At 37.0% G+C, this 13,637-nt stretch overlaps 1 protein-coding gene across 1 annotated transcript in view; it reads left to right on the top strand.

The window, feature by feature from the left end:
- The window catches only part of LOC124798092 (dedicator of cytokinesis protein 9), a 340,161-nt gene that overhangs the window by 19,660 nt on the left and 306,864 nt on the right, over positions 1-13,637 (top strand). The window contains exons 2-3 of the mRNA XM_047261335.1: positions 12,986-13,102; positions 13,196-13,368. Coding sequence (XP_047117291.1) covers positions 12,986-13,102; positions 13,196-13,368 — 290 coding nt within the window. The remainder of the gene's footprint in view (positions 1-12,985; positions 13,103-13,195; positions 13,369-13,637) is intronic.

Genomic DNA, 13,637 nt, shown 5'->3' with positions numbered 1-13,637 from the left:
TATTTTGGTGCAGTCATCTCGGAATGTGATTCCTTTTCCTTTCCTTGCGAGATAAGAACAGTTTGAAGCTTTTTGATCAAATTCTTTACCTGACAATAAAAATAGACATTGGAGGGTTGCATTGACAGGGTTTGGTTGGGGGCAATTACTGTAAGGACACAGGGTACTTTCCTGGCTCAATATTATGTAAAAAGCAACACCTATTTCTTTCAGGCACTGTTTATAATGTATATGTTTTACAGATTTTTTGTTGATATCAGGTAATGAAGCCCACTTTCTAAACAAATTAGAAGTATTTTGAATATTTTTGAACTGCTTAGGGTTATTAAAAAATTACAAAGAAATTGATGCAATTTTTTTTCCAAAATGCTTCCTCAAATTGAGGTACCATTTAATCCAATGTTATGCATTTGAAGGAGACCACCTTTTTACCAGATGTGCATGACATGATGGCTGAGGTACTAGACTTATTTAATTCCACCTATTAAGCATATTACAAGGATAAAAAATTTCACATTGTACATTTTAATTTTTATAATTTTTTTCCTAATAAAAATGTTATTTTTTTATAATTTAGTTGATTCTGCAATAAAGCTTAGGTCTGCTGCATAAGTATGGACTGTTAGAAGTTACAGAAAAAAATTAGAGCAATGTTTTATAAACTTTAGGAAATATTTGTACCTGAATTCTGAAGAATACAACTTGCAGGAAATTGTGAATGAAGATATGAGTCCAATTAAACTGCGTCTCAGAACATTCCTGAAGCATAGTCTTCATCCTGCAGCATTTCTTCATCTTCAAGCTTCCTCTTGGCATTCCTTTTAGCACTTCTTGCTTCTTTGGTAACTTGAAGAGCGAATCTTTCAGCTTCATGCACCCATTACCTGTCACACGTAAGCAATTGATCTTCCATATGAGAGCCACATTTTATGCCTAAATTTCTCAGGACTTCCAACCTTCCTATCACTCCACCACTGAAACATATCACTGCATCTAGTACACCAACCTTTAATGTATTTAGTCCTACAAAAACATTCTTGGGTAATCTTTCCCATATACAATGGTTAAAACTTTCATTTGTATTCTGAGTGCCCTCATGAAGACATTTACTGAGCAAAACAGGGTCACTCAGGTCTCTAAAGATTCCCATCCACCAGTTTTACTCATAAACGCATGCAATGAAAGAATATGGGTTAGGTTTAATAGTTGGGATAGTCATAAAAATATTTTGTTTCAACAAAATTTCCAAGTCTGAACTCACTCGTTTGGCTGTAATTTCTTCACAAGAAGCTGGCTTAAAATAATGGAAACTTCTTGTACCCAGTATTGTTTGACCCATTTGAAATCTAGTTTCAAGCACTGTTCTTTTAGTTTCAATTTCTTTTTCCTTTAAAAAGAAAGAACGTATTTTTGTGAAAAAACTTTTGCAAAAATTTTACTTTTGTTCAGCACTTATTATCTGCTTGCTTTGCCTACTGCTCTGCAAGGTTTTTTGGTAACAGTTCTCTTGACTGTGTCCCCGATCCCATCACATGTTTTACCATGACTTCTAGCATGAAATGACCAGCTTGCATTTAATTTAAAATCTTTATAATAAAAACATTTATCATGCTTTTGAAGTTTTTGTACTGAGCACTGCAACCATCTGTAAAATACTCAATTTGGTCAACATCAGGAAAGTTTTGTTTTATGAAATCTATGGTTTTTTCTTGTATTGAATAAACAAATGGCACATCATGCTTTAGATCATTTGAAATGAAACACAGTGATGTATCTTTTATGGTGGAATCTTCATTTTTAGAAAAAATCATTACTGAATGAACTGAGCAGCTCAAGTGGGTGCAGTGGTAGGATTGCACTTCATTTTGCAGATTGAAGTTACAGTTTTCTGCAAAATCCATAAGAACTAAAACCTCATTAAATGCCAAACTTTCTTTTCTCTGTTTCATGTAAGAGTTTTTGTGATGTAAGAATGAGGTATCAGAGATTCAGTTTTATATATAGTAAAATCAGTAAACTCCGTGCAAGGTAGTAGCATTGTTTGTAAAGTCATTCTGCCATCACTTGAAATCCACTGTGAAAATTTAATGTCTTCATCTTCATCGTAGTCTTCTACTATTCCTCTTAGATGTAGCTGCAGTGATTCACATGTTTTCAGGCACACATCACAGTGTCTTAACATACAGTCCCTGATTTATCACAAACCAATTTGTCCATCATAGTGTGTAGTGATTCTTTATCATGCTGGTTCAGAGTGTTTGCTAAAAGCTCTACGTTTTGGTGGTACAAGCAAACACACATACTGTGAGATCCAGGTGAACCAATAAGCACACACCATTTCGGCCTCAAAGAGCAAAATTTGGAAAATCCATTTTAAATATTTGGGTATTTTTCTGTAAACACAACAAATAGTTCCTCTAAGTTGCATAAAAGAATTCTTTTCTTCTTGTAAGTATTTTGTTATATTAGCTTCGTCTTTAGCACCTGTAAACATGTAAAAAAATTCATCATCCTCATAAAACAGTTGTACAGTGTGTATTATTTCTTGGGGAAGGGTTCTGCCATGTTTGGGTTCTGTCAGAACCAAAATACCTTTCCCATTTGCAAGCATTCTGGCTTATAGCACTAAATATTCTGATACATTAAATTTTTCCGCTGCTTTTCTGCGAGACCAAGACTTTGGAGTGATTGTTGATATCTGTATTTTATCCCCGTTTGGTTAAGTTTGTCTTGAGTTTTTCCTTTATAGCATCCACTAAATGATCAAGATCTGCAGATTTTGTCTTCAATACATTACCTTGAGCTTTACTGTCAGATTCACTTGAATCGTTGGATTCTTGTACTTTCAAAACAAATGAAAACTTTTTTAAATCCGGTATTTGCCTTTTTAAACTTATTTTTAGCATATTTTTTTCTTCGAGTGGGTAGAAAATGACTGAAGTTTAAGTGGTGTCTCATCCAACCCTAAAAGAGTTTCATTCAACTTTTCTTTTTCTACTACTCTTTTTGCCTTGGTTAATTCACTCTCATTTGCTTCATCACTTTCAAGTAGAGCAATATCTTCATGATCTAAAGTAGGTGTTGCCTCATTCAACAGTTTTCTACATGTACTGCACAACAGCTTTCCTGGCACTAAAATAATATTCTTATTTTGCTTTTTCCAGAGTAATTATCCTCAAATCTTTCTTCTTTGTTAAAGGTACAGAATGTTTCTTAAATGGATCACAATAGGATTTTTGGTTCTTTTCAAAATACTTTAAAAAATAACACAAATGATGGGAACAAATATCATCTGTTTCACTGTACTGCTTATTAGTATGCCAAACTAAAATTTCTACTTCTTCTTTAGACAGCTTTTCTGAAATTAAATAAATGTCTTTGCTCTTTGTCAGTAAAGTATTTTCACATGAAAAATTTAGCAATGAACCTGCTGAACACTTAAAATTAGTTTCATTTTTACTTGAACTTGCTTTTATTTTCATTGTAAGAAAACGCGCGCGCGCGCGCGCACACACACACACACACACACACACACACACACACACACACACACACACACGTCCTGACTTGAATTTCATATCTTGACAGAACACAGCAGGCAGACTGCTGACTGGTGAATGTTTGATGTGCATATTTACATAGTAGTACTGCCTTATCTGAACTTCAACACACTTCTCATGACTCCAAAAATGTTGTATGTTTCTTGACTTTAACTTCAGCTAAACAAAACAAAAAAGATAAATAAAGTTACAGTTACAGTAAAATTTTTGTCCCAGTTTAAAAATACATAACAAAAATGAATGAAAAAATTACTGTTTAAGTAGCTGATATACCAAATTATAATTTTAAAACCTTTTACTACTATATAACCTCTATATAATCTCTACTATAACCATTTTGAATCTTAAAACAGCTGTCCAATATGTTTTGAATAGATAAAACTTGTTTTGACTTCAATATAAGATAAAATTGTTACAACTCAGAAGCCCATTGATTTTTTTGCACCATTTGAAAGTTAATTGTATGCTGTTTTCAAGAATATGTGGTTGTATTGGGTTATTTGGAGAGAGTTTTTAGCTATTCATAATTTTCTACGCCTATGTTACAGTTTTGAAATTAACAATATTTTGAGTTTCAGTACAGTTTTTCCATATGATTGAACATTATAAACCGGAATTTTGCAGATGTATCAGTTTCAGTGTTTAATTTACAACAAAACAATGAAAATTTCAAGTCTCTAGCTTCAAAACTAATGATTTTGCTTCAAATTCTGTAAAAGCATACACGCTTTAGTTATATCTTAATCACCTTCAGAAATACAGTTAGCCTAAAATTTTAAATAGTGGTAATTCAGAAACTACATGATAGAATTGGATGAAACTTTGGATATTTTCTTATCTTTATGCATACATCTCACATATAAATTTTGGAACAAATTCAAAAACCTTGGGTTTTATATCTATTTTTGGATGGATGGTTTGATCTGGAATGACCCTTGAATGAGATGCAAATTTCAACATAAGAGGCATTTTCAAGTTTATATGATGCTATTAGCAAATCATGGATGAAACCTAAAGTAAGAGAAAATTCTGAGGTGTGATCCAGATAAATCATTGTTCCAATTTAATATGAATCACATTACAGAATATATCAGGTATCTGTGCTCTTATCTATTGCCAACTGCACCATTCTGCATTGAGAACAGCATTAATCCTCCTCAGTAATGGTCAACAGGATTCTGAATCAGTGAGTACAAAGGAACTGTTCCAGTTGTGTCATAGACATACCTGAGTAAGATAACAATCCTATTCTGTTTCTAATACATACCACAGTGGCTTGATGAAATTAAATTCTGGCTATTTTTGGGGGGGGGGGGGGGGGGGGATGGCCATGTTATTTCAACAACATTCGCATAAAGTAAATCTTGGACATTTCCAGCCATGGAACAGGTGACCATTATCACCTTCAAAGATGCTAACCTCTGTTGAGTACAATGTTTATGACATTTAATGAAAATAGTTATCTGAAGTGGCTTCACATATATTACCAGTTGCCTTTCCGTTCAGTGTGATCACATGACCTGGTGAAAACTGTAATGTAACTGTATAAACCATTATACAACTTCTATCATACTTCACAGTTGGAAGGAGGCAGTCTGTACTGCACATTTCCCATGGTGACTGCCTTGAGTAAACACATACTGTGTAAGAAACAGTGTAAAAATAGACACCATGGATCAGGTAACTTGTTTTCAATTGTTGATACTTCAGGGCTTGTCCTGTTTCATTCACTTGGTTTGAAAATCGTGGTTCATGGTGTGGGTTCCTGTAGTCATGTCCTAGTTCATGAAGCACGGGCAACGTATGAGTGGCCAAGTAAGTGGTCCCGACAGTCGGGATACCAGTTACTTTGGAATAAGGCTGGGCATCTCGGACATATTCTGAGTTGTGGTCACCTTTGTGCTCATACGGCAAAGACTACCAAATCCACCGGTTAGTCTCTCAACCGTTAGGGGTAAAACTCAATGGGACTCGGGGCAAGTAAGGCTAGCAACCTGCTTCCCCAGTACTTTAAATATGATGCTGGCAACAATCAGAGCAAAATGCCTCGGACCTTTGGAGGTGACGGAGTCCCACCTCTAACTGACAAACCAGGGACTCCTAAGATACGACTTGGCAAACAAATGGTAATGAGATGGGGAGCTATTAATATCAATGGGGGCTACTCTGGGAAGAAGGTAGAGCTGGCAGAGGCTGCAAGTAAGATGGGGCTGGACGTTTTAGCTGTTAGTGACATTCAGGTAAGGGGTGAGAAAGAAGATGGATAGTTTTTTATGAGGCACTCAGTGATGTAGTTGTTAGAGTAAAGGACAAGGACAGTGTTCTGCTCATGGGTGATTTTAACGCCAGGATTGGAAATCGAACAGAAGGGTATGAAAAGGTTATGGGTAAATTTGGAGAGGATATGGAGGCCAACAGGAACGGGAAACAACTCTTGGATTTCTGTGCCAGTATGGGCTTAGTAATCACAAACTCCTTTTTTAAACATAAGAACATTCACCAGTATACTTGGGAAGGCAGGGGTACCAGATCTGTCATTGACTATATAATAACAGATCAGTAATTCAGGAAGGCTGTGGGGGACACACGTGTATTCAGGGGATTCTTTGATGACACTGATCATTATTTAATCTGCAGTGAAATTGGGAGTGTGAGGCCGAAAATGCAGGAGGTCAGGTCCATATGTAGGAGGATAAGAGTGGAGAAACTTCAGGATAAGGAAATCAGGCACAAGTACATAACAGCGATCTCAGAAAGGTACCAGTTAGTTGAATGTAGTCAATTACAGTCATTGGAAAAGGAATGGACAAGGTACAGGGACACAGTACTAGAAGTGGCTAAAGAGTGTCTTGGAACAGTAGTGTGTAAAAGTAGGATGAAGCAAACAGCTTGGTGGAATGACACAGTTTAGGAAGCCTGTAAAAGGAAAAAGATGGCGTATCAAAAATGGCTACATACTAGAACTCAGGTAGACAGAGAAAGTTATGTTGAAGAAAGAAACAAAGCCAAACAGATAATTGCAGCATCCAAGAAGAAATCTTGGGAAGACTTTGGAAACAGGTTGGAGACTATGGGTCAAGCTGCTGGAAAACCATTCTGGAATGTAATTAGCAGTCTTCAAAAGGGAGGTGAGAAGGAAATGACAAGTATTTTGTACAGGTCAGGAAAACTGCTGGTGAATCCTGTGGATGCCTTGGGCAGACGGAGGGAATATTTTGAAGAGTTGCTCAATGTAGGTGAAAATATGATCAGTAATGTTTCAGATTTCGAGGTACAATGGGATAGGAATGATGATGGAAATAGGATCACATTTGAGGAAGTGGAGAAAATGGTCAATAGATTGCATTGCAATAAAGCAGCTGGGGTGGATGAAATTAAGTTGGAACTCATCAAATACAGTGGAATGTCAGGTCTTAAATGGCTACACAGGATAATTGAAATGGCCTGGGAGTCGGGACAGGTTCCATCAGACTGGACAAAAGCAGTAATCACACCAATCTTTAAACATGGAAACAGAAAAGATTATAACAACTACAGAGGTATCTCTTTAATCAGCATTGTGGATAAAATCTTCTCAGGTATTGTTGAAAGGAAAGTGCGAGTATTAGTTGAGGACCAATTGGATGAAAATCAGTGTGGGTTAAGGCCTCTTAGAGGTTGTCAGGACCAGATCTTTAGCTTATGGCAAATAATGGAGAAGTGTTATGAGTAGAACAGGGAATTGTATCTATGCTTTATAGATCCAGAAAAGGCATATGACCCGGTTCCTAGGAGGAAGTTATTGTCTGTTCTACGAGATTATGGAATAGGAGGCAAACTTTTGCAAGCAATTAAAGGTCTTTACATGGATAGTCAGGCAGCAGTTAGAGTTGACGATAAATTGAGTTCATGGTTCAGAGTAGTTTCAGGGGTAAGACAAGGCTGCAACCTGTCTCCACTGTTGTTCATATTATTTGTGGATCATATGTTGAAAACAATAGACTGGCTGGGTGAGATTAAGGTATGTGAACACAAGATAAGCAGTCTTGCATATGCGTATGACTTAGTTGTGATGGCAGTTTCGATTGAAAGTTTGCAAAGTAATATTTCAGAGCTAGATCAGAAATGTAAGGACTATGGTATGAAGATTAGCATCTCCAAAACGAAAGTAATGTCAGTGGGAAAGAAATATAAACAGACTGAGTGCCAAATAGGAGGAATAAAATTAGAACAGGTGGACGGTTTCAAGTACTTAGGATGCATATTCTCACAGGATGGCAACATAGTGAAAGAACTGGAAGCGAGGTGTAGCAAAGCTAATGCAGTGAGCGCTCAGCTACGATCTACTCTCTTCTGTAAGAAGGAAGTCAGTACCAAGACTAAGTTATCTGTGCACCGTTCAATCTTTCGACCAACTTTGTTGTTTGGGAGCGAAAGCTGGGTGGACTCAGGTTATCTTATCAACAAGGTTCAGGTTACGGATATGAAAGTAGTTAGGATGATTGCAGGTACTAGTAGATGGGAACAATGGCAGGAGGGTGTCCACAATGAGGAAATCAAAGAAAAACTGGGAATGAACTCTATAGATGTAGCAGCCAGGACAAACAGGCTTAGATGGTGGGGTCATGTTACACGCATGGGAGAAGCAAGGTTACCCAAGAGACTCATGGGTTCAGCAGTAGAGGGTAGGAGGAGTCGGGGCAGACCAAGGAGAAGGTACCTGGATTTGGTTAAGAATGATTTTGAAGTAATAGGTTTAACATCAGAAGAGGCACCAATGTTAGCACTGAATAGGGGATCATGGAGGAATTTTATAAGGGGGCTATGCTCCAGACTGAAAGCTGAAAGGCATAATCAGTCTTAAATGATGATGGTGATGGTGATGATGATGATGATGATGATGATGATGATGATGATGGTTTGAAAATCGAATCAGTTGATGTAGAGGAAGGCATCAGTGGTCATAAGACTGTGATGGCATCTATGACAACAGGTCTGACAAAGAAAGGTAAGAAGATATTTTTGCTTAGCAAGTGTCAAGATACAAATTTCAGAGTATCTGAGTGGTCAGCATCAAATATTCGGTGATGAGGACGAATATGTGGAAAACGAATAGAAAAAAATCAAAGGCATCATGCAGTATGCACTACACAAGTATGTTCTGAGTAAGGTCTTAAGGGATGGGAAATACCCACCATGGTTTAATAGCTCTGTTAGAAAGCCCCTGTGTACACAAAGAGAACTTTATCTCAGATTCAAGAGAAGTAAAAGCCTAGTTGCCAAACAAAAGCTGAATGAAGCGAATATGAGGGCAAGGAGAGCATTGGGAGAAACGTTCAATGACTTTGAAAATAAAACATTGTCAACCGATATGAATAAAAGCCCTAAGAGGTTTTGATCATCTATAAAATCAGTAAGTGGGTCAAAATCATCTATTCATTCTCTCAATTACCATACTGGCACTGAAATGGAAGATAACCGAGAGAAAGCCGAAATACTGGATTTGGTCTTCCGAAATCGTTTCACCATGGAAGACTGTAACATGGTCCCGCCTTTCAATTGTCATACCAACATTACAACGGCAGATATTGAGATAACCAATAGCGGAATAGAAAAACAACAACAATCGTTAGTAGTGGAAAGGTATCAGGACTAGATGAGACGGAGTGAGGTTAGCACACTGGACTCGCATTTGGGAGAACAACGGTTCAAACCTGCATCTGACCATCCTGATGTAGGTTTTCTGTGATTTCCCTAAATTGCTTCAGGCAAATGTCGAAATGGTTCCTTTGAAAGGTCACACCGGCTTTCCTTCCCCATTCTCCTCTAATCTGATGGGACCGATGACATCACTGTTTGGTCCCCTCTCCCAAATCAACCAACCAACCAGATGAGATAATTATAAGATTCTACAGAGATTATGCAAAAGAACTTTTTCCCTTGCTGGCAGTAATGACTGGAAGAAAGTGCAGGTTACTCCCATTTTTAAGAAGGCCCATAGGATGGATGGATACAATTATAGGCCAATATCATTGACATCAATTTGTTGTAAAATTATGGAACATGTTTTATGCTCAAGAATTAGATATTCTTGGAGAAGAAAAATGTCCCCTATAAAAAAAAGATCATGCAAAACTCATCTCACTCTCTTCCTCCATCAGATCTGCAGCATTGTAGAGAATGGTGCTCAGATTGATGCCACGTTTCTTGACTTCAGGAAGGCATTTGACTCCATCCTGCACTGACATTTAGTGAAAAAAATATGAGCTTATCGAGTATCAGAGCAGATTTGTGACTGAATTCAAGACTTCCTTGCAGACGGAACTCAACACATTGTTCTTAATGAAACAAAATCAACAGATATGAAGGTAACTGCCGGAGTGCACCAAGGAAGTAAGAGAGGATCATTACTGTTGACAGCTTATATAAATGATCTAGTAGAGAGCATTGGATGCTCTCTAAGGCTCTTCAAAGATGATGCAGTTATCTGTAACAAAGTAGCAACACCAGAAGATAGTAATGATTTTTGGAATGACCTCCTGAGAATTGATGAATGGTGCAGGCTCTGGCAGATGACCTGAACTAAATAAATATAACATTTTTGCCCATATATAGGAGAGGAAATCCGTTACTGTATAGCTGCACTATTGATGACAGACCTCTGGAAACAGTATCTGCCATAAAAGATCTAGGAATAATTATCCAGAGTGACCTTAAGTGGAATGACCACATAAAACAAATAATGGGAAAAGCAGATGCTGGACTCAGATTCGTAGGAAGAAACTTAAGGAAATGTAACTCATCCATGGAGGAAGTGGCTTATAAGGCGCTTGTTCGAATGATTCTTGAGTATTGTTCATGTATCTAGAATCCCTACCAGATAGGACTGAAAGAAGAGATAAAGAAGATCCAATGAAGAGTGGCACATTTCATCATGGGGTCATTTAGTTGGCACGAGAGAGCGTTATGGAGATGCTCAACAAACTTTATTGGCAGACGTTACAAGAGAGGCATTGTGCATCAGAGAGAGATTTACTACACTGAAATTTTGACGGAGCACTTTCCCCAGAAGAGTCAGACAACATATTGCTTCCCCCCACATGTCTCGCATAATGACAATGAGGAGAAAATTTGAGAAATTAGAGCCAATACAGAGGCTTACAATCATTCTTCCCATGTGCTGTTCGCGATTGGAACAGGGTTGGAGGGCTCAGTTAGTCATACAAAAAGTACCCTCCATCACACAACATTAGGTAGTTTGTGGAATATGATGTAGATGTAGATGAAACATTTTCTTCACACTGTGCCCTCCAGATGCGTATTAAGTTCAGTAGTCATTTTCTCAGCAGTATTCATCAAATCAGAGATAACCATCCTCCTGTCCCTATGTATAAGTTTAGGTTTCCTATCATTTTGGTACTAAGCAGATCATATTTTCCCATGAACTCTGTCTGGTTTTAAGGCGCTAAATACATTGTCTGGACATCTTTTAGCATATATTTGTGACTATTTCGCCATTGTTTGAAGTCTGTAAGACATGATTTTGCATTAGATCAACCCATCATCATGAAGATGATCTACTGCATCCAGAAACCTCTCTACAGTATAATGAAAGGAATGAGGATACCGTAAGATATATGTTAATCATCAAGAGACATACTAAATGAAGTAATGAAAATGTTAAATTCTGTAGAATACTAGCTGATTAACTGAAGATAATAACTGACAACTCACTGGATGAGGTTGTATCAGTTGTGTTTCCTAATTTTATTCTGGTGTTGAAAAAGAAATGAAAACAGTAAACGATTATTGCATTGGGAAGACAGGATTATTACAGAAATCAGTAATTGGTGAAAAAATTGGGAGTGTTATGGGGAATGCACTGAATATTGGGACTGAAGAGTGGTGAAGCAAAAATCAGGATGATGAAACCATAAAGAATGGGAAATAATAATGGAACAGTTGAAACAGATTAGAGAAATAACAAAAAACAGACAAGCTAATGAAGAAAATGTTATTGACAATATGTGGATCACAGTCCTGGTGCAGTTTGAAGGACATATTTATTATGCCAATAAAATTTAAACAAAGAACCTTCCATGTCATTTCAATATCATGAAGCTATCAAAAAAAGAGAGAAGCTAATAATGTTTGAATGCATTGTGGTGAAAAATATGCAAGGGTAATCCCAAAAGTAAGGTCTCCTATTTTTTTGTAAGTACATAGACCTGTTTATTTTTACAATGGTTTATATCAGTATACAGCATGAACATTGAACTATTTTTCGACATAATCGCCATTTCTGTCGATGTATTTTTGTAGAGCTGAATCGCTTTCTGGCCAGATGTTCTTTTAACCTAGGGAACAGGTGATGGACACTGGGTGTCAAGTCAGGACTATAGCGTGGGTGGGTGATTATGTTCCACTCAAACTGTTGTAGGAGAGCAACGGTTTGCTGAGCGATGTGTGGGCGAGCGTTATGGAGAATGTGTACGCCCTTGTTCAACATTCCTCTTCTCCATTTCTGAATTTCCCGTTTGAGTTTTTTCAGTCTCTCACAGTACCTGTCAGCGTTAATTGTGGTTCCAGCGACTCAGCTCCGACGACAAGGTGAAAGAAGAGGCTCATAACTTTCTGAACAGCATGGCGGCAAGCTGGTATGACATGAGCATACAAAAACTGCCACAGCATCTACAAAAATGCATTGATAAAAATGGTGATTATGTCGAAAAATAGCTAAATGTTCAAGCTGTAAACTGATGTAAACCATTGTAGAAATAAACAGGTCTATGTACTTATAAAAAAAATAGGAGACCTTACTTTTGGGATTACCCTCGTATATAAGCCATGGTGTGGTTATAACCAGGAAGCCACTGAGAATCAAATTAAGCTACGGAATTTGTAATAAGAAGAAAATTTATAGTTAAAAAATATTGTTCCAAAGAAAATTGAAGGAAATGGAGTGCTTTGACTAGAGTGCACTGCAGTAATTGAGAGAAGAGATGGCCCGAATAGCTGCAGACTGGTAAAACACCCAGATACAAGGCTGTTATAGGAATTGAAAAAAAAAAAAAAAAAAAAGCTGAAATCTGGGAGTGGATAACACTGTGTGCAGTGAAGCAGTGTCAGATAGAACAAAGTGGCAGCAGATCATGAAATTTGCAAATGATGTGTAAACTCCTTGATCAGTGTGGAATTAGTGAGTGTTTTGGTTCCTTCTTTGTTTTGCGCTGTCAGTGTTTGTACTAGTAGGTTATGTATTTCTTTCCTGTTTATAACTTTATCCATCATGTGTCTTGTTACAGCATATGTGGTTTTGTTGCAAATATGGAGTTTCTGTTGTAAGTACACAGATCAAAGATTTGTCCTTATTTATTTTATAATTTTGTGTAATGCTTTAATGAAAACATATATTTATGGTTGATGTTCTGTGCTCTTGATTTTAGAACAAGCCTCAGTTGGTTGACCCAATAGATTTTGAAACTTTCATTTTAAAAAACAAGACACTTCTCCAAAACGATCCTCAGCGAGAACTATTACTTTATCCTGCTGATGATGTGTCTGTAAGTAATAAACTTAGCTTTAATACATGTTGTTGAATCGTGGGAATTAGTGCTGAATTACTTAGTTTCCTTTGCTATCTTGTTTTGTTTTAGCAAGTTGTGCTTCCTAGACGATACAGGACAACTAACCATAGTGTGCCTGTAAACTATGAAACATCAGATTGCTGTTTGTTTACACGAGAATGTTTGAAAAGTTATACTTGTAACTGGAATCTGATCCATTACAAATACAGTGCATATTCTGGAACATACCTTGAGTTACCTAAGTGAGTGTTATTTTTTATATATTGGATCTTATGAAGTTTTTGTAATAATGAGTGGTTACCTGTAGATTGGTGACATTATTATTGAATTCCTACATGTTTTATTAACAATACTACACACATCACATGCTGTGTGTAAAGACAATATTAGATATTATTACCGTTCTGTTATTCTTTCAAACAATAAACAATGAAGGAACAATAGTCAAATACCAGACTGCCGGTGTCTTGGTATCATTTACTGAACTAATTCATTTAAATGAGAACTTAAG

This window comes from Schistocerca piceifrons, chromosome 5 (assembly GCF_021461385.2).
Source record: "Schistocerca piceifrons isolate TAMUIC-IGC-003096 chromosome 5, iqSchPice1.1, whole genome shotgun sequence".
NCBI lineage: Eukaryota > Metazoa > Arthropoda > Insecta > Orthoptera > Acrididae > Schistocerca > Schistocerca piceifrons.
Note: the sequence above shows the minus strand (reverse complement) of the source record. Positions and strands in the feature narration are given on the sequence as shown.